The sequence below is a fragment of the Cetorhinus maximus genome, chromosome 9, assembly GCF_964194155.1.
Source record: "Cetorhinus maximus chromosome 9, sCetMax3.hap1.1, whole genome shotgun sequence".
NCBI classification, from domain to species: domain Eukaryota; kingdom Metazoa; phylum Chordata; class Chondrichthyes; order Lamniformes; family Cetorhinidae; genus Cetorhinus; species Cetorhinus maximus.
In genome coordinates, this window is record NC_135887.1 from 54,387,281 (window position 1) to 54,409,036 (window position 21,756).

Sequence of the window (21,756 nt, forward strand, 5' to 3'; positions counted from 1 at the left end):
CCCCACTGTCCCCCAAGCTGCGACAAATGTGAAAAATTTGACCAAATCACCAGAGTTCCCCAATTCTACCTAAGTGTTTAATTTTAGGTTAACTGAATACGAGCACCAGGTTTGTAAACTTAATAAGTAAATAACTCTTTATTGAACAAACTGTCATTAACTAGTGGCAAAAGAAAGAAATATGAACTGCTAACTTCTTACACTATAACCTAAACTCTACCGCTTCTTAAATCCCTATACACACACATACAAGACACACAAAAACATGGATTTTAAGGGTGGATAAAACAGTTTAATAGCACCAATTCCGGAGTACAGGATTTGATGGGTTGATTTTGATTGATTTCTTCCAAATTCCTTTCAGTTCTTGTTGATGACATGAGGTGGTCTTCCAGCACTTTCAGTATTTAGTTCACTGGTTGAGCACTTGCCTTTCAGTGTCTCTAACAGAGATTTTCCCCTTTGTCTCTTGACAGGGGTTTTCAGAGAGAAAACAGGTTATAGGGATATGAGGAGAAAAAGCCAGCTAGCTATTATTGTGGAATTATTGGAATTTTCTACACAGAGGATAAAGAGGTTTTAGGCTAGGAGCTATTCAGTTGCACTGCTTCTCACACAAAACCTGGTCACCTGGTCAGGAGCTAATTAAAACATTGTTGCCAGGCAGCTGCCTTGGTCCAGGACTCCTTTCCGGCACCATCCTTTCTTTCATGGCACACTCTGTTCCAGGACTGCAACGTTGTATATACCTCTCATCCTGTTCCAATGGACATATCTTTCAACCTGCAGCCATTGTAATTTAATCCCCAGTCCAACAGAAATAAAGATATTTTCCTTACGGTGATGTTGGTTGATGGATATACATTAGCCAGGAAACCAAGAACTCCTCCACTTTTCTTCAAAATCATACCATGGGATCTCTTACGTCTACCTGAGAGGGCAGATGGAGTCTTGGTTTAATGTTGCACTTAGAAGATTGCACTTCTGACAGTGCAGCATACCCTCAGTACGGCATTGGAGTGTCAGCCTGGATTATGTGCTCAAATCTCTGGATTGGGACTTGACCTCACGACCTTCAGACTAAGGAGAGAGTGCTGCCCAATAAGCCATGCTGACAAATGTAGAGGTTGCCGCTAAGTGTGGGGGATTGAGTGGAGTGACTCCCCTCTAAGGGCCACTGTGAAAACAGCTTCAATTGTAACTCCAGAGACTTTCAGCACTTAAGTTAGAACGGGGGCTATAACTAACTACAACTTTGTTCTGCTAAAAGACAATGAGCCCTTTTCCAAGTAAAGGGTCCGCCTCCTCCTCTGGAACATTCAGGAGTACAGATGTGACCTTAGTTGGGTGCTAATAGCCAGAGAATTGAGATAAGGTGCTCACTTTCCGATTGGCAGATAGTGCTGACTCTCAGGGACATAGTGTCTTGACTCCATGACGGATTGGAAGATTGAGGGGAAATGTATTGCAAATGACACAAAGCCAGGCGGACTGGGCCTCTGGATTGGCGACAGCATCCCCAGTTAAGTCAGGTGGTAAAGGGGGTCTAGGCCCCATCCTAGACAGCCCCAGCGAGCCTCGAGAGATTGGAGCACTATGAATACTGGGTTGACATCCAGGGGCTGCCCCCTTCCCCATTATAAGGGCAAATGGGGACTGATTGCACCTAGGAGTTGGTCCCTGAAGATAGAAAGGGTGAGCAAGGCAAGGCAAAACCCCCAAAGCTATTCTTCCCCAGTAAGTGGTTCAAGAATCTCACATATGAGACACAAACTAGGAGTTGCCCTCGGGGCAGACACAGCAGTCAGATTAAGCTCAGAGGCATAATGAATTGTAAAATCAGAACACTGCAAAGAGGACCTAGATGAAGTAAAAGGGAAGAAATACGGCAGATTCAGTTTAATCTGAGAGCGAGGTAGATACTCTGGATACAAAATGGGCATACAGTGTAAATGGGGAAGTGAGGCTAGCAGCAGGGGTGTAAGAGGTTCATATACAAAAGTCATTGAAAACACAAGTATAAAAAGCAATTAAAAAGGCTAATACAATATTATGTTGCTTCACAGGGAAAGCAAAAAATCATTCCTACAGTTATACAGAGCTGCTCGTATGACCAGCCATATATATATACTGTGGCTATCTTCTGCACAGAGTAACTCACTTCCTGACTCACCAAAGCCTGTTCACCATCTAAAAGGCTCAAATGGAGAATGTGATGCAATACTCTCCACTTGTCTGGATGAGTGTGGCTCCAAAAACACTCAAGCTTGGCACCAGTCAAGATCCCCATCCCATCCACTACCTTCAACATCCAATCCCTCTATCACTGACTCACAGTGACAACTCATCAAGGCTTCATCGGCAGCACCTTCCAAACCTGTGACCTCTGCCACCTAGAATGACAAGGCCAACAAATGCATGGAAACATCACCACCTGCAAATTCCCCTCCAAGCCACTCACCATTCTGACTTGGAACAATATTGTTGTTCCTTCAATGTTGCTGGGTTAAAATCCTAGAACCTCCCCACTCCAAATGGTGATGAACATTGTGCAGTCATCCACTGTGGGTGTACTACACCAGGTGGACTACAGCTGCTAAAAGTAGCAGCTCACCACCACCTACTCAGGGACAAGTAGGGATGAGCAATGCTCACATTCCATGAAAGAATTAAAAAATGTTATGTCAGTCTTAAACTTTACCTGGAGTTAAATCTTCTTACAAAAGACCTATAAATGGGCACAAGGTTCACACATTAAATCCATAGTTGTATAAAATGTTTTACTAACTTTTTATGTTAAATACACTGTACAAGAGTCAGGACTTACAAATGCATTTTCCATTTGAATATCAAATGTTCCAGAAAAATTACTTCACACAAAATTGAAAGATTGATCTTTTGCTTGTTCTATGCTTAGAAAAGGCAGCCTGGGTTCAAAGTACCAAAGCAAAATGCTGCAGATACTGGAAATCTAAAATTAAAAGAATAGTTCTGACAGAAGGACTGAAACGTTAACTCAGTTTCTCACTCCCTGGATACTGTCAGACCTGCTGAGTATTTCCAGCAAATACTTTTATTTTGGGTTCAGAAGTATTGGATCAACAAATCTTCCACAATCTCAGATTCCCGTGTTAGATTGAGTTCTTGTTTCATCAGGGCTCAGGTCACCGACCACCCATCACAAAGCTGAGTTCTTCACTATCGTCCACCTTCTCGTTTGGGCTTTTCACCTCTTCTTCACTGCTGGAATCTTCATCAGATCCTAGAGCAGGGGTTGGAAAGGTTATACCTGGATTCACAGAGGGACACTGAGTTTAACCCTTTTCCTCCTAGCAACTCAAGGCAAAAAACTCCCAGGATTTTTGTTCATATAAATCAGTGCTGTCCTTACCCACTGCGCCTCAATAATAGCATAACTGCAATGAAATCTGCTCTTGGACAATTGTTTTCCAAGTCTGAGTATAAACAAGAGGGGAGTGGTATGTTAGCCCTGATCTTCCTCAGAGGTCAAGAAATTATCAGCTCCTGTCAAAATGGTTCCAAAGTTCATGTGCCATCTCGCTCACTTTGATATGTTTTGGGCAAACCAAGTGTCATTGCTGGAGAAGAGATACACCAGCACAGGAGAATCAGACTGATGAAGATTTGCCAAACTGCACAGGATGGGAGTGTGGGATTTTCTGAACGGTACTTGGTCTATGTTAGGTCTGGGGAAAATATCGACTTTCAGAGAAGACAAAATATAGTCAAAACCTGAACAGAGATTCTCAAAAAGCAGCTAAGTTGATCATGCAATTGCAATATTTGCCATTTTTAATGCCTATTATGCAATAAACTTTACTGTCAGTGTCTTTTCCAGACTGAAGAAAAGGAAGAAGTGTGAAAATATACTCTGAGCAGCTTGATGGGCTAAATTTCTTTATTTTAATTAACTGCTATATTTTCCTCACTTTATATTGATTTTTGATTTGTTTTTATATGGAGTTGAAACTTGAATCCAAGACCGGGACAGAACACAGGCAGTGGTGCAGCCTGAGACAGACATGGGACAGACAGCGGCACAGCCTGAGACAGACAGAACACTGATAGCGGGACAGATTGAGACAACACGACACAGACAGCGGGACAGATTGAGACAACATGACATAGACAGCGGGACAGCCCGAGACAGGTAGCGCACAGGCAAGGGGACAGTCCGAGTAAGACGGGGCACAGGCAAGGGGACAGTCCGAGCCAGACGGGGCACAGGCAAGGGGACAGCCCGAGGAAGACGGGACACAGGCAAGGGGACAGCCCGAGCCAGACGGGGCACAGGCAAGGGGACAGCCCGAGCCAGACGGGGCACAGGCAAGGGGACAGCCCGAGTAAGACGGGGAACAGGCAAGGGGACAGCCCGAGCCAGACGGGGCACAGAAGGGGACAGCCCGAGGCAGACGGGGCACAGGCAAGGGGACAGCCCGAGCCAGACGGGGCACAGGCAAGGGGACAGCCCGAGCCAGACGGGGCACAGGCAAGGGGACAGCCCGAGGCAGACGGGGCACAGGCAAGGGGACAGCCCGAGGCAGACGGGGCACAGGCAAGGGGGCAGCCCGAGCCGGACGGGGCACAGGCAAGGGGACAGCCCGAGCCGGACGGGGCACAGGCAAGGGGACAGCCCGAGCCGAACGGGGCACAGGCAAGGGGACAGCCCGAGCCGGACGGGGCACAGGCAAGGGGACAGCCCGAGCCGGACGGGGCACAGGCAAGGGGACAGCCCGAGCCGGACGGGGCACAGGCAAGGGGACAGCCCGAGCCGGACGGGGCACAGGCAAGGGGACAGCCCGAGCCGGACGGGGCACAGGCAAGGGGACAGCCCGAGCCGGACGGGGCACAGGCAAGGGGACAGCCCGAGCCGGACGGGGCACAGGCAAGGGGACAGCCCGAGCCAGACGGGGCACAGGCAAGGGGACAGCCCGAGCCAGACGGGGCACAGGCAAGGGGACAGCCCGAGCCAGACGGGGCACAGGCAAGGGGACAGCCCGAGCCAGACGGGGCACAGGCAAGGGGACAGCCCGAGCCAGACGGGGCACAGGCAAGGGGACAGCCCGAGCCGGACGGGGCACAGGCAAGGGAACAGCCCGAGCCGGACAGGGCACAGGCAAGGGAACAGCCCGAGCCGGACAGGGCACAGGCAAGGGAGCAGCCCGAGCCGGACAGGGCACAGGCAAGGGAACAGCCCGAGCTGGACAGGGCACAGACAGTGGGACAGCCCGAGCCAGACAGGGCACAGACAGCAGAACAGTCCGAGACAACAGGACACATTTCAGTGAAACAGTCCAAGACAGACACGGCACAGACAGCAGAGCAGCTCGAGATAGACAACACAGTCAGGGCACAAACAGTGGTGCCGTCTGAGACAGACACAGCACAGACAGCAAGACAGCCAGAGACAAACAGGACATGGACAGCGGGACGTTTTCCTAACATGAACACATATCTGCAGTAACTGAATTCTATCAAGACAGGCTCCAACATGTGCTGATCTTCAACCCCCAGGTCAGGTGACCCCAGAACTAGTACAGAGTACCATATAGTATCTAATACTGGAGTCTACTACCACAATCAACTATTATCATGACAGTCACAACCTGAAACATCTTGTTTCTCTCCCCACAGATGCTGCCTGATTGGCTGAGCATTTCCACCACTTTCTGCTTTATTTCTTAAGCAGTACTAGAAGCGGTATCTAAGTCACAAAACGGGCAACAATGATTTGCATGGGTCCTTCAGCATTCTATGTTCATTAAACCAATCCAGGGAGAAACAAGTCTGAATAAGCGTCCTGTGACTTTTATGCAGGCAGGAATGGATTTCAAATTGAGCATAACTCACCTTCTGCAGTTGTCAGCTCATTCTTGGCTTTCTTCACCAATATTTTCTTCTCCTTTAACTTCTGACTACAATGAGGAAAATAATTTGAAATATAAGGAGCAAATTACAACTCAACATTGTTGATTACTTCTTCCCAACTCGGATAAAAACCTTTGCTTACAGCTGGTACGTAGTATGTATTAGATTGGCTAGTGATGGCTGCAAGTATCTCCATGATCAATAACTTTTCCCTTGTGCTGAATCCAAGTGAATTCCTGCTTGGAGAAAAAGCTGATTTTTAAAAAATTCATTCATGGGATGTGGGCTTCGCTGGCTAGGCCAGCATTTATTGCCCATCCCTATTTGCCCTAGGTGGTGAACTGCCTTCTTGAACCGCTGCAGTCCATGTGGTGTAGGTACACCCACAGTGCTGTTAGGAAGGGAGTTCCAGGATTTTGACCCAGTAACACTGAAGGAACGGCGATATATTTCCAAGTCAGGATGTCCAGTGACTTGGAGGGGAACCTCCAGGTGGTGGTGTTCCCATCTATCTGCTGCCCTTGTCCTTCTAGATGGTAGTGGTCGTGGGTTTGGAAGGTGATGTCTAAGGAGCCTTGGTGAATTCCTGCAGTGCATCTTGTAGGTGGTACACACACTGCTGCTACTGTGTGTCTGTGATGGAGGGAGTGAATGTTTGTGGATGTGGTGCCAATCAAGCAGGCTGCTTTGTCCTGGAATGATGTCCAGCTTCTTGAGTGTTGTAGGAGCTGCACTCATCCAGGCAAGTGGGGAATATTCCATCACACTCCTGACTTCTGCCTTGTAGATGGTGGACAAGCTTTGGGGAGTCAGGAAGTGGGTGACTCGCCGCACTATTCCTAGCCTCTGACCTGCTCTTGTAGCCACAGTATTTATATGGCTAATCCAGTTCAATTTCTGGTCAATGGTAATCCCCAGGATGTTGAAAGTGGGGGAATTTAGTGATGGTAATGCTACTGAACATCATGGGGCGATGGTTGGATTCTGTCTTGTTGATGGTCATTGCCTGGCACTTGTGTGGTGCGAATGTTAGATGTTGAAGATGTGACAAGCAAAGTGGATAATGGGGATCCTGTAGATGTAGTATATCTGGACTTCCAGAAGGCCTTTGATAAGGTGCCACACAAAAGATTAATACACAAGATAAGATCACACGGAGTTAGGGGTAATATATTAGCTTGGATAGAGGATTGGCTCGCCAACAGAAAGCAGAGAGTCAGGATAAATGGGTCTTTTTCTGGATAGTGAGCTGTAACTAGTGGGGTGCCACAGGGTTTGGTCCTTGGGCCCCAACTATTTACAATCTATATTAATGACTTGGATTCAGGGATAGAAGTTATTATAGCTAAATTTGCAGATGACACCAAAATAGGTGGGAAAGTAAGTTGCAATGTAGAAATAAGAAATTTACAAATGGATATGGACAGGTTAGGTGAATGGGCCAAAATTTGGCAGATGGAGTTTAATGTGGATAAGTGAGAGGTTATCCATTTTGGTCGGAAGAATAAAAAGGCGACTTATTATTTAAATGGAGAGAAACTTCAGAATGCTTCAGTGCAGAGGGATCTGGGCGACCTTGTGCATGAATCGCTGAAAACTAGTATGCAGGTACAGCAGGTAATAAGGAAGGCAAATGGAATTTTGGCATTTATTGCTAAAGGAATGGAGTATAAAAATAGGGAAGTGTTGTTGCAACTGTACAAGGCATTGGCGAGACTGCACCTGGAGTACTGTGCACAATTTTGGTCCCCTTATTTGAGGAAGGATGTAGTTGCATTGGAGGCGGTTCAGAGAAGGTTCACTAGATTGATTCCAGAGATGCAGGGTTGTCTTATGAGGAGATATTGAGCAGTTTACACCTATACTCGCTAGAGTTTAGAAGGATGAGAGGAGATCTAATTGAGGTATATAAGATGCTAAAGGGGATAGGCAAAGTAGATGTGGAGTGGATGTTTCCCCTTCTGGGGCATTCTGGAACGAGAGGCCATAGTTTCAGGCTAAGGGGTGGCAGATTTAAATCAGAGATGAGGAGAAATTACTTTTCTCAAAGGGTCGTGAACCTATGGAATTCACTACCTCAGAGTGCAGTGGATGCCGGGGCGCTGAATAAATTTGAGGAGATAGACAGATTTTTAATTAACAATGGGTTGAAAGGTTATGGGGAGAGGGCGGGAAATTGGAGTTGAGGCTGAAATGAGATTAGCCATGATCGTAATGAATGGCGGGGCAGGCTTGAGGGGCTGAATTGCCTACTCCTGCTCCTCGTTCTTATGTTCCAATGTTACTTGCCACTTGTCAGCCCCAGCCTGGATATTGTCCAGGTCTTGCTGCATTTGGACATGGATTGCTTCAGTATCTGAGGAGTCACAAATGGTGCTGAACATTGTGCAATCATCAGAGAACATCCCCACTTCTGACCTTATGATGGAAGGATGGTCATTGATGAAGCAGCTGAAGATGGTTGGGCCGAGGACACAACTCTGAGCAACTCCTGCAGTGATGTCCTGGAGCTGAGATGACTGACCTCCAACAACCACAACCATATTCCTTTATGCTAGGTATGACTCCAGCCAGTGGTGAGTTTTCCCCCCGATTCCCATTGACTCCAGTTTTGCTAGGGCTCCTTGATGCCACACTCGGTCAAATGCTGCCTTGATGTCAAGGGCAGTCACTCTCACCTCACCTCGGAAATTCAGCTCTTTTGTCTATGTTTGAACCAAGGCTGTAATCATTCGAGCTCTTGCTAAATTTGGCTGCAATGTCTCATGACCGTATTCCCAAACTAATGAAGATGCAATGCTGGTTCAAAACAAACTGTAAAACTACAGACCACCCTGGCTGAGATCAGTTATCTCCACACAGGGAGGGGATTGACCCCGTAGCCTTCTTACTTTGTAGGTTAGTGATCCATCAAAGGACCTATCATTGTAATTACAGATAGAAACTGCTCAAACCCATAACTGAAACAGACAAAACAACAGGTATGATGGGATGACAATTCCAATCACACACTGCACCAATTCCACTGAATCCAGTGGGAATAAAATGGGAATGTGTTAAGAACTGTAATGTCCAATCACTTTCAGGGTCTCCTGGATCCAGGAGCAGTCCAGTTGCTTTTACCGTTTCTTCCTGCGCTTCTCCGTCTTCTCTTCCGCTACTCTCCGGTTATTGTCTAATTTCCTCTGGAATTCGTCCTCCAGACGTTGCTGTAAAGTAATGAGTCCTCAGGTGAATCATGCAGCCAAACAGCACAGCCACATACTCATCACACTTCCAGGAGATATTACAAAGACAATCGCATGTTTAACGTCATTGCAAGAGCAGAAGCTGGTTTTCCTCTCCAATGTTTTAGGCGTCTCAATTTTATTGAGAACAGGGTACAGTAACAGACTTTCAGAATTACAACCCTTGCTGAATTAATGCAGCAACAATACTTATGATGCCAACTGCCCACACTGAGTGATTAACTACAAGGGAACCATTTACAATATATTAAATGCACTACTTCCATTAGACCGGGCTGTTCCATAAAAGTTCCTCCCACCTGGTAACAGCGCAATTAATTACTTAATGCTCAGGATTTACGATTTAAAAACTCTGCTGATTTCAGTCAAACCCAGGTCTTCAAACAGTTCTTCCATATACCCTATTACAGTATGATTATTTTACTTGCTTACTGTCAAGTCCAGGTATGGAAATATATATTAGGTTTCACTCCACCTCATACGAGGTGGTGACATAGTGATAAAAGCAAAAAAACTGCGGATGCTGGAAATCCAAAACAAAAACGGAAACAGAAATACCTGGAAAAACTCAGCAGGTCTGGCAGCATCGGCGGAGGAGAGCACAGTTGAGAGCACCCCCACTAGAGCTATCTGTACCTTATCTGTCCTGTCTTCTACTCTTAATTAGCACATTCCTTTAGGTAATATCACCACCTTCAACACCTCTTTCTTCTTTTGTTTGTGACAGCTTTTGGTTATCTCCACCTATTACTGGCTGCTTGTCCCAACAATGCACCCCACCACCCCCCCCCCCACTTAAACCAGCTTATATTTCACCCCTTTCCTATTTTTACTTAGTTCTGTTGAAGGGTCATGAGGGCTCGAAACGTCAACTGTGCTCTTCTCCGCCGATGCTGCCAGACCTGCGGAGTTTTTCCAGGTATTTCTGTTTTTGTTGTGGTGACATAGTGATATTGTCACTGACTAGTCTTCCAGGGACCCAGGGTAATGTGCTGGGGACCAGGGTTCAAATCCCGACACGGCAGATGGTGACATTTGAATTCAATTTTAAAAATATGGAATTAAAAGTCTGATGATGACCACCAAACCATTGCTGATTGTTGTAAAAACCCATCTGGTTCACTTATCTTTACCTGGTCTGGCCTACACATGACTCCAGACCCATGGGAATGTGGTGGTTGACTCTTAAATGCCCTCTGAACAAGGGCAATTAAGGATGGGCAATAAATCACATCCCATGAACGAATTAAAAATAGATACAGCAGGCAAATTGTGTAAAGACCAACATGTTAATGATACACTTTTTATTTTAACAGAATACATATTACTCAGGCCACACACATGAAAAGTGAAGTTACTCATCTTTTCTTCTGCCACTTAATGTGAAGCAATAACAGGATCACCTTCATTGTATTGATTAGGAACAGAAGTCCTATTGAGCAGACTGCATTCTGCTATCCACAGCAGTGAAACTTGATTAATTCAAATTTCCCAATCTGTCTTCATATTCTTACTTCCTGAACCACCATTTGAAGACTTCAATTGATTCTGTATCATTGATCTTCTGGGCTTGTTGTATTTCACATCCGAACAAATCCCAATATCAACACTGTTTCCTGGATTCACTTAGTTCTCAAGGTAAGACTTTGTATTCCTACTGGAAGGAAGAGTTAAGCCCCATCTCGTTTGTCCTTTCCCTTCATTATTTTAATTAACCTCCCCAGGTCCATTAAGTTACCCAGTCTATCACAACTCATTCCTTTCATCCCAGATGTCACCCTAGTTATTTGTTGCTGGACTCCTCCGAAGGTTAGTATATCTTTCCTCAGGCAAGGAGTTCAGAACTGAACACAATACCCCAAATAAACATTGACCACCTTTGCAATTGCTGAAATGAGTTCCTGTTTTCACATTTTCTCCCAGGTGATGCAGCCCAATATCCTATTAGCCTTCCGCTTTTGGACTAGTGAGCCAGTTTTTAATGACTTGTGTGCTTGAAACTCTTAAATTCCTGTTTAATCACCGGTCTAAGGTCTCTTTTATCCCAACCTATTTCCTGCACATCTAACATAATTTTAGCATCACCTTTGTGCAGGGCGTTTATGAAAACACGTGTATGGCTGTTACAATTTAGGCTTCCTCCCAACATTTGTAACCCCATGTTCATAGTAGAAAGACATTGCCATATGTGAACTTTCAATTCTGACTAACAGAAAGCTGATTGTCAACAAGTGTGGAGACAGAATAGTGTGCAACAGGAACAACCACATGTGCTGCAGTACGCATCTGATACTAACAGGAGGCCAGTCAACATTATCCTATCAACTTCAAATACACAGTCAGACTACATTATTCAGGCAAAATCTAATCGTTAATTAAAAGTTTCAGAGTTAGTATCTGGAGGCAGTATAACCAAGCTTTCCTGTTTAAAATCTCTGCTCTTCAGTGTCGCTGAGGCTTTGGAGTTCATACTAACACTGCTTTCTCTTTACCTGAAGTTTTGTTAGGAAACAATCATGCAGCTATACACACCTGTGCTGCTTGCTTTTCCATGAATTCTTCTCTCATATACTCCCTTCGACGTAGGTGTCTGTAGACATGGAACTCTCCACTGCCTGCACCAGCACTAGATCCTATTATCACAGCACAATTATGACATTTAACATGGAGGAAAGGAAGAGTGTGTGGTAAAGAGAAAAATGATTAACACTCAACGCTTGCAAATCAAGAACTCCAATTTATGTCTGATCTAAAGGACTGTCAATCACACATCAGCAACTCCATCTAAGTCACTTGTACCAACATCCAGAAAGAAGAGTGAATAAAATGTGACCTCGCTACACTCTCAGCATCCAACAGGCAGCTCTGCAGATTGTCAGGTGGAAGAACAGTCATTGTTCAGACTGTTTGAAAAGTTTCAGCTAATCTGTTACCACTGTACCTCTCTCCTCCAAGTAAATAATAAGTTCTCTCATTATTAATGTATAATTGTAGAAGGTGATACAATTTTGCCTAAGTGTGCAAGAGGAAGAGAGATGAGCTTTTAAAGACACTTCCACAAAGTCGATTAGTTGCTTGTCTAGGTTTGACACACCCTTCTTAAATGAAACTGTAGAACTCTCTCCCTTGTCACAACAGGGGTTCGGTGTTCAGGACAGAAGTTCGGATATGTATTTAAAGAGGATGAGGGGAGGGAGGGAAATGCCACAAGCCAACCTCCAATTTACATTTTTTTTTCAGTAGAAGCAACCACATTCAAAGGAGTTATTGTCTCGGCACTGATTTGTTGGGAACAAACAAATAAAATAGGACACCAATGGCAGGTTGGTAACTATCAGAAACTGGCTGGTAACTGCCCAAGGTTTAGGGACTTGGTGGGTCATAGCCAGAGGGTGGCATTAAGTTCAAATTAAATATTTTGAAATTTGTGCTTGGGGAAAAAAAACGCAAACTGGGTGACCACTTTGTGGAACTCCTCCAGAGTGTCCACAAGCATGACCCAGGCCTTCCGGTTGCTCACCATTTCAACACTCCACCCTGCTCTCATGCCCACATGTCCATCCTTGACCTGCTGCAATGTTCCAGTGAAGCCCAACGCAAACTGGAGGAACAGCACCTCATCTTCCGACTAGGCACTTTACAGTCTTCCGGACTTAACATTGAGTTCAACAACTTCAGACCATGAACTCTCTCTTCCATCTTCAGCCCCCTTTTTAATCCCCTTTTTTCTACATTCATTTTTATTTTTTATCCATTTATTTTCATTTTTTTGCAGTTACCTGTGGTTTAATCCCCTTTTTTAAATCCCATTTTCTATCCTTTTTTCCACCCACCACCGCCCTCTCCCTCCCCCGCACCCCACCCCCCAACCCCCACAGGGCCACCTGTTACTTGTTCCATGTTGTTCTTTCACACAATACTACCCCTGCTATAATTACATTTTGTTTTCTTACCTTTACGCCACTATTAGCACCTTTTATAGCACTAACCACTCACCACTAACCATCAACACTCCCTTTGTTTTCAGTTCATGGCATGTGTCAATCTCTCCTTTGTCCCCACCTATTGCTGGCTTTCTATCCAGCTCCACCTGTCCCACCCCACCTTAAACAGTATAAATTTTATCACATTCCCACTTTTCTTTAGCTCTGAAGAGTCATACTGACTCGAAACGTTAACTTTTTTCTCTCTCCACAGATCCTGCTAGACCTGCTGAGTTTTTCAGCATTTTCTGTTTTTGTTCCCTAATAAATAGTCCAGCATTAATTTTAAGGTGGATTTTCTGTATATCAACCAACCTATGCTGCCACATTTCCTTAAAACCATATGCTTGAATTTTTCAAAGTCTTCTGTGACACCTTATTGAACACCTTCTGAAAATCTATATGCATCACACCTATTGCATTTCTTTTAACTAATCAATTATTCACCACTAAAAAACTATTAAATTTGTCAAGCTTGACTTCTCTTTATCAAACTGTGCCATCCTTGGTTAGTTCATACATTCGCCGCCAGCGAGGGGGCCCACGGTCCCGCCCCCAGCGAGGGGGCCCACGGTCCCGCCCCCAGCGAGGGGGCCCACGGTCCCGCCCCCAGCGAGGGGGCCCACGGTCCCGCCCCCAGCGAGGGGGCCCATGGTCCCGCCCCCAGCGAGGGGGCCCACGGTCCCGCCCCCAGCGAGGGGGCCCACGGTCCCGCCCCCAGCGAGGGGGCCCACGGTCCCGCCCCCAGCGAGGGGGCCCACGGTCCCGCCCCCCCAGTGGGTGATCTATGGTAATTTCAGTGGCTGGCCTCCAGTTTATCCACCTATTTCCTTTGAACTACAGTAGTCTCCTCTCACACCATGATGACCTTTCCTCTCAGTCTTTATAACAGCCTAGGGAGCAGCCATCAGAACCCAATCACTTCTCCAACTGGAGTTCTTATTTTTTTCAGAAGCAATTGTTTTCTGACAGTTGCCTCTTCCTGCCTCTTCCATGCTCTGCTTTAGCATCCCTCTCACTTCCATCATAATTTGTAAAAACCAATTCAACATATTTACTTAACACCTCTGCTCCATAACCATCCTGCTCAGTTAGAGATTTCCCTTCACCACATTGAACATTACAAACTATCTTTAAGGTGCAAAGCAAACTTTTCAAAAGATATGAAATGGGCGTTTATAAACAGAAACTAGAGCACTACAGAAGAGAGAAAGGAGAACAGTGTTGTAAAGATTCACTGCCTAGTTAGCAAAGAAAGCCAAATAGATTGCTTAGTGCCACACTGCTTAAGAGTCATTTATTCATCGGGTGAAGGAAGAATGGAAACGTGTACATCACTATAACCTGACAACACAGTATGCTAACTAGAAAAGCCCAGGTAACAGGACAGACTGCAGAAGAACAAGGCATTTTCCTTTCAAAAGCCCTGAAGGGACCCCATGCACACAGCTGGGTATGCTGCAAGGCCCAAGTATGCTGAGTGTTCTGATCTCATTTCTATAGTGGGTCTTCAATGGATCCCAGCACCTTTGGGGAGTGGAGAAGCCAACTGGGCTACAGCCTCTAATTATTAACAAAAACAAAAATACCTGGAAAAACTCAGCAGGTCTGACAGCATCTGCGGAGAGGAACACTGTTAAAGTTTCGAGTCCGTATGACTCTTCAACAGAACTAAGGAAAAATAGAAAAGAGGTGAAATATAAGCTGGTTTAAGGGGGGGTGGGACAAGTAGAGCTAGATAGAGGGCCAGTGATAGGTGGAGATAACCAAAAGATGTCATTGACAAAAGGACAAAGAGGTGTTGAAGCTGGTGATATTATCTAAGGAATGTGATAATAAAGGTACAGATAGCCCTAGTGGGGGTGGGGTGGGTGAAGGGATTGAAATAGGCTAAAAGGCAAAGATAAAACAATGGATGGAAATACATTTAAAAATAATGGAAATAGGTGGGAAAAGAAAAATCTATATAAATTATTGGGAAAAAGGGGGATCGGAAAGGGGGTGGGGATGGAGGAGAGAGTTCATGATCTAAAATTGTTGAACTCAATATTCAGTCCGGAAGGCTGTAAAGTGCCTAGTCGGAAGATGAGGTGCTGTTCCTCCAGTTTGCGTTGAACTTCACTGGAACAATGCAGCATGCCAAGGACGGTCATGTGGGCATGAGAGCAGGGTGGAGTGTTGAAATGGCAAGCGACAGGGAGGTCTGGGTCATGCTTGCGGACAGACCGAAGGTGTTCTGCAAAGCGGTCACCCAGTCTGTGTTTGGTCTCTCCAACGTAGAGGAAACCGCATTGGGAGCAGCGAATGCAGTAGACTAAATTGAGGGAAGTGCAAGTGAAATGCTGCTTCACTTGAAAGGAGTGTTTGGGCCCTTGGATGGTGAGGAGAGGGGAAGTAAAGGGGCAGGTGTTGCACCTTCTGCGGTTGCATGGGAAGGCGCCATGGGAGGGGGTTGAGGTGTAGGGGGTGATGGAGGAGTGGACCAGGGTGTCCCGGAGGGAACGATCCCTACGGAATGCCGCCGGGGGGGGAGGTGAAGGGAAGATGTGTTTGGTGGTGGCATCATGCTGAAGTTGGCGGAAATGGCGGAGGATGATCCTTTGAATGCGGAGGCTGGTGGGGTGATAAGTGAGGACAAGGGGGACCCTATCATGGTTCTGGGAGGGAGAGGAAGGTATGAGGGCGGATGCGCGGGAGATGGGCCGGACACGGTTGAGGGCCCTGTCAACCACCATGGGTGGAAAACCTCGGTTAAGGAAGAAGGAAGACATGTCAGAGGAACTGTTTTTGAAAGTGGTATCATCAGAACAGATGCGACGGAGGTAAAGAAACTGAGAGAATGGGATGGAGTCCTTACAGGAAGCGGGGTGTGAGGAGCTGTAGTCAAGGTAGCTGTGGGCATCGGTAGGCTTGTAATGAATATTGGTGGACAGTCTATCACCAGAAATTGAGACAGAGAGGTCAAGGAAGGGAAGGGAAGTGTCAGAGATGGACCATGTGAAAATGATGGAGGGGTGGAAATTGGAATCAAAATTAATAAATTTTTCCAGGTCCAGACGAGAGCATGAAGCAGCACTGAAGCAATCATTGATGTACCAGAGAAAGAGTTGTGGGAGAGGGCCGGAGTCTCTAATTATTATCTGGTCAGTGCATGTCCAGAGTCAGGAACACCTCATGGGAGAAACGGAGTGAGGACAGGCAGGAGTGGATACAGCTGTAGGACTGAATGTCCCATTACCAAACAGTGCTACATATTATTTTAGATATTTCTCGCCATCTACTACCCACTAATTGTTCTGTGTGGAGGAATTCAGCTCCAACTTAATAAATTTAAAATTGTTAGAAACTGAATTACACAGTCTCCTAACACACTCAGTCTGACTGCTGAAGAAAGATCACTCAGCAAAGGAGCTGCACTTCAGTGGAGTTAATCACTGCAAAGCAGCAGAGTGAGAGTGGGACACACTGGGGGGTGGGGAGATTAAGGGAAAGTGCTGGTGCAGGGGGGAGTAAGCCTCCGATCACATTCACATCTTGAAGTCACAGGTTTCCTAACATAAAAGAAACATTTACCCATAACATCACGAACAAATTCTGGTGGTGGCCGTGGAGCCCAGTCCTTGGGTTTCTCCAAGATTGGAACTTGCTTTTCCTAAAACGAGAAATTTGGGTAAAACTTTGGTCAATACAGAACATTCCAAACTGCCCTCAACACGAGCAAGATTTCAGCAGGGTCAAAAATATGCTAAGGCCGACACTAACATCATACTGCTGGCACAAACTCCCACTCCTGCTCAACACCACTCCCCCCTCCTCCCCCCGACATCACTCTCCCCTTCTCCTGACACCAATCTCTCCATTCCTCCCCAGTATTCAGTCTATCTTGTCTCCGCCCCCTCCCCCAAGCATTCAATCTCCCCCTTTCCAGGTAATCAGATTCCCCCTTTCTCTCGCAAATTTAGACTCCCCCACTCCTAACAGTAGCTATGCCATTGGGCAGAGCATTATGTGAGAAACGATTGGAACTTGTAACAAAGGCAATGTAATAACTGTGAGGGACTTTAATCTTCAGTTAGACTGGACAAGTCAAATTAGCAAAGCTGGTCCGGAAGATGAGTTGGTAAAATGTTTTCACGACGGATTCCTGGAGTAATACATTGTGGAACCAACTAAGGATAAAGCTGTTTTAAATCTAATATTGTGCAATGAGGCAGGGTTAAGTAGTAATCTCATAGTAAACTATCCACTGTGAAATAGTAATCATAATACAATTGAATTCCATATTAAGTTTGAAAACAATATACTCCAATCCCAAATTCGAATCTTAAACTTAAACCAAAGCCAATTACATTGGTATGAAGGTGTAAGCAGTGGGGAACAATTTACAGAAACAATTCAAAATGTTTATCAAAAATACATTCCATTGAAAAACAAAAACTTAGCGAGAAAAATTAATAGAAGGTGTTTGTAATGTTGCAAAGAATAGTAGTAAAGTTGAGGATTGGAAGTGCTTTAGAAACCGGCAAAAGGCCAACAAAATGTTGATTAAAAAGGGGCAAAATGAAAGTAAACTAGCAGTCTCTCCAATGCCTTCACATCCTTCCTAAAGTGCAGTGCCCAGAACTGGACACAATACTCCAGCTGAGGCCAAACTAGTAACTTATACAAATTGAACATAACCTCGCTGCTCTTGTACTCTATGCCCTTATTAATAAAACCCAGGATACTGTATGTTTAACTAACTGTTCTCAACCTATCCTGCCACCTTCAATGATTTCTACACATATACATCCAGGTCCATCTGCTCCTCCACCCCCTTTAGAGTTGTACCCTTTATTTCATATGTGCTGTCCACGTTCTTCTTACCAAAATAAATCACCTCACACTTCTCCATATTGAACTTCATCTGCCATCTGTCTGCCCATTCCACCTACTTGTCTTTTTCCCTTTGCAGTTCTACACTATACACCTCACAGTTTACAATTCTTCCAAGTTTTGTATCATCTGCAAACTTGGACATCAAGGTCTAGGTCATGAATATATTTATCAGAAAAAGCAAGGGTCCCAATACTGACCTCTGGGGAACTCTACTACAAGCATTCCTCCAGCAGGAAAATCATCCATTAATGCCCTGTGTCTCCTGTTGTTCATATCCAAGTTGCTAGTGTCCCTTTTATTTCATGAGCTATAACTTTGCTCACAATTCTGTGGTGTGGCATTGCATCAAATGCCTTTTGAAAGTCTGTACACCACATCAACAGCATTACCCTTATCAACCATCTTGGTTACCTCCTCATGCAACTCCAGCAAGTTAGTCAAACATGATTTTCCCTTAAGAAATCCATGTTGGCTGTCATTAATTAACCTACATTTGTACACGTGACTATTAATTTTGTACCGAATTATTGCTTCTCATCGTTTCCCCACCACTGAAGTTAAACTGGCTGGCCTGTAGTTGCTGGGCTTATCCTTACACCATTTTTTAAAAAAAGGTTGTAACGTTTGCAATTCTCCAGTCCTCTGGGACCATCCATGAGTCTAAGGAAGACTGGAAAATTATTGTCAATGTTGCTGCAATTTCCATTCTCACTTCCCATTTTGTGCCTGTTTTCAAAGTAGGAGGCATAAGTTGCATACCAAAAATAGAGAGTAAACTAGGGGCTAATAAATGCAAGGAACCTGAAGTAATTAGCAGATAAAAGTATTGGAAAACCTAAGGGACTAAAATACGACAAATCCCCAGGACCTGATGGCTACATCCTAGTGCTCAAAAGGGGATAAATGCAGAGGGGCGCTGGTTATAATTTTCCAAAATTCGCTGGATTCTAGAACAGTCCCAGCTGATTGGAGTTAGCAAATGTGGCACTGCTATTCAACAAAGGAGCGAGAGAAAATGGAGCTACAGACCAGTTAGCTTGACATCAGTTGTCAGGAAAATGCTGGAATCTATTAAAGAATCCTTCACAATGCACTTAGAAAATCAGTGTGATCAGACAAAGTCAACATGGTATTACAAAAAGGAAATAATGTTTATTAAAAACTTTTTTGAGGATGTAACTAGTAGGGTAGATAAAGGGAAGCGGTAAATGTAATATACTTGGGTTCCAAAAAGGCATTTGATAAGGTGCCACACAAAAGGTTAAAATAGTCAATGTAAGGGCTCATGGAGTAGGGGACAGTAAATTAGCACGAATGGAGGATTGGTTAATGGACAGAAAGCAGAGAGTATGGATAAACAGGGCATTTTCAAGTTGGTACGTTGTGATTAGTGGAGTGCAGCAAGGATTAACGCTGGGGCCTCAGCTATTTATAATCTATATTAATGACAAACGAAGAAACAGAAAGCAACATGAGAATGCAAACTGTGAGGAGGACACAAAGAGGCTCAAAGAGATACTGACAGGTTAAGTGAGTGGGTGACAAGGTGCAGATGGAGTACAATGTGGGGAAGTGTGGGGATATTCATTTTGGTCATAAGGATAGAAAAACAAATCTTTTTTAAAGGCGTGAAATTTGTAAACGTTGATGTTCATAGGGACTTAGGTGTACTTGTACAAGGAACACAAAATTTAGCATGCAGGTACAGCAAGCAATTAAAAAGGCAAATGGCACATTGGCCTTTATTGTAAGGGGATTGGAATATAAGAATAACACACAGTTCTCCAGGTGTGATCTCATCAAAATCCTGTACAATGGCTGCAAGTGTGTAGCTTTGGTCCCCATATTTGAGGAAGGATATACTTGTATTGGAGGAGGTACAACAACACTTCACTAGATTGGTGCCTGAATGACACGGTTGTCCTATGATGAGAGGCTGAGTAAATTGGACATGTATTCTCTGGAGATTGGACAAGGAGAGGTTGAATTTGAAACATTCAATATTTTTAAGGGACTTGACAGGGTAAATACAGAGGTTATTGCCCCTGGTTGGGGAATCTGATGCACATAGTCTGGAGGGCCGGAGTAGTCTACTCCTGCTCTTATTTCTTATATTTTCCTCATCATCCCCTCTAGTCGATCTCCACTCTCCCCCACCCTGGATATTCAATCCCCTCTTTACCCGCAGCCCTCGGGAACCCGCTCACCTCCCTGCTCCCGGGAACCCGCTCGTCTCCCCGCCCCCGGGAACCCGCTCGTCTCCCCGCCCCCAGGAACCCGCTCGTCTCCCCGCAAGGGGATTCCTCCCCCCCTGCCCCCAAGATCTACTAACTCACCTCTCACCCCTCCTCCGGGGATCCTGTCTTCCCCCCTCCTTCCCTCCCAATCACCCTCCCTCCTCCTCCTGCAGGGATCCTCACCCTCCCTCTGCGAGGATCCCATCCCCCCCACCCCTCTCTCCTCCAGTGGGGATCCCATTCCCCCTCCCGCCTCCTGCAGGGATCCTGCACCCCCCCTCCCGCCTCTTGCAGGATTCTCATCTCACTTGCTTCCTGGTTGGGGAATCTGATGCACATAGTCTGGAGGGCCGGAGTAGTCTACTCCTGCTCTTATTTCTTGGCTTCCTTGGCTCCTTCTGTGGGGCTCCCAACCCTCGCCCCTTCCTTCCTTCCTTTCTTTTTCGACGGGGATCCCACCCCATCCTCCCTTTTTCGACTGGGATCGCGCCTCTCCCTCCTCCCTGTGGGGATCCTGCCCCTCCTCCCTGTGGGGATCCTGCCCCTCCTCCCTGTGGGGATCCTGCCCCTCCTCCCTGTGGGGATCCTGCCCCTCCTCCCTGTGGGGATCCTGCCCCTCCTCCCTGTGGGGATCCTGCCCCTCCTCCCTGTGGGGATCCTGCCCCTCCTCCCTGTGGGGATCCTGCCCCTCCTCCCTGTGGGGATCCTGCCCCTTCACCCTCCTCCTTGTGGGGATCCTGCCCCTCCTCCCTCCTCCTTGTGGGGATCCTGCCCCTCCTCCCTCCTCCCTGTGGGGATCCTGCCCCTCCTCCCTCTCCCTGTGGGGATCCTGCCCCTCCTCCCTCTCCCTGTGGGGATCCTGCCCCTCCTCCCTCTACCTGTTCTTGCAGGGGTTCCGCCTCTTCCCCCCCACCACCTCCTGTGGGGATCCCATTTCTAACCCCTTGCACCCGCCTCCTATAGCGATTCCTCCCCTCCTCCTGCCGGGATCCTCCTCCTCCTCCCCCCTGCCCTCCCGCGGGGTCCCACACCCCTTACCCCCACCCACTCCCACTGCTGGGATCTCCTCCCTCTTTTAACCCACCGGGTTCCTCATTAGCCGCTCCAGCTTCAGGCGCTGTTCCTCGGCCGCGTTCCTCGGGATAACCAGCGGCTGCATCACCTTCTTCACGGGCCGCTTGGCTCCTTCCGCCATCTTGGAAATCCGTCGCGGAGGTGATGGCCTCACAGCGCCGGGGAATGGTGTCGCAGCTTAGTGACGGCAGCATGACGACACCACCCGCCCCGTCCACAGAGAAAATCCCATTGACTCCAGCTGAGAATGAACGTGAATTGGGAGGAGAGGCTGGAGTCAGCAGTTGACTGAAAGAACTTATTGATTGGAATGGTGAGGTGGTGAGAGAGTAAATCCCTGAGTCTCCTCCACATTCTCCCTAATCTAGGCAGATGGAGGGTCAGCATTGTGAATCCTCACCTCCCTCACTCCAGCTCTCCAGGCCTATCAATGTCAGATAAAGCAGA

At 46.3% G+C, this 21,756-nt stretch overlaps 1 protein-coding gene across 2 annotated transcripts; it reads right to left on the reverse strand.

Annotated features, from left to right (window-relative positions):
• Positions 1 to 2,762: 2,762 nt before the first annotated feature.
• On the reverse strand, positions 2,763 to 21,453 carry prkrip1 (PRKR interacting protein 1). Of its 2 annotated transcripts, none has more exons than XM_078548740.1 (6): positions 21,320 to 21,453; positions 16,694 to 16,772; positions 11,670 to 11,770; positions 9,013 to 9,098; positions 5,872 to 5,936; positions 2,763 to 3,262 (listed from the first exon to the last, which is right to left on the reverse strand). In XM_078548740.1, exons 1-6 carry the CDS (start codon positions 21,428 to 21,430, stop codon positions 3,165 to 3,167), a joined length of 540 nt encoding a protein of 179 aa, XP_078404866.1. In that variant the 5' UTR covers positions 21,431 to 21,453; the 3' UTR covers positions 2,763 to 3,164. The 2 variants fall into 2 exon arrangements, with proteins under 2 accessions (XP_078404866.1, XP_078404867.1); XM_078548741.1 differs by lacking the exon at positions 2,763 to 3,262 and adding an exon at positions 6,032 to 6,125 and having other exon boundaries at positions 5,866 to 5,936.
• Positions 21,454 to 21,756: the final 303 nt, after the last annotated feature.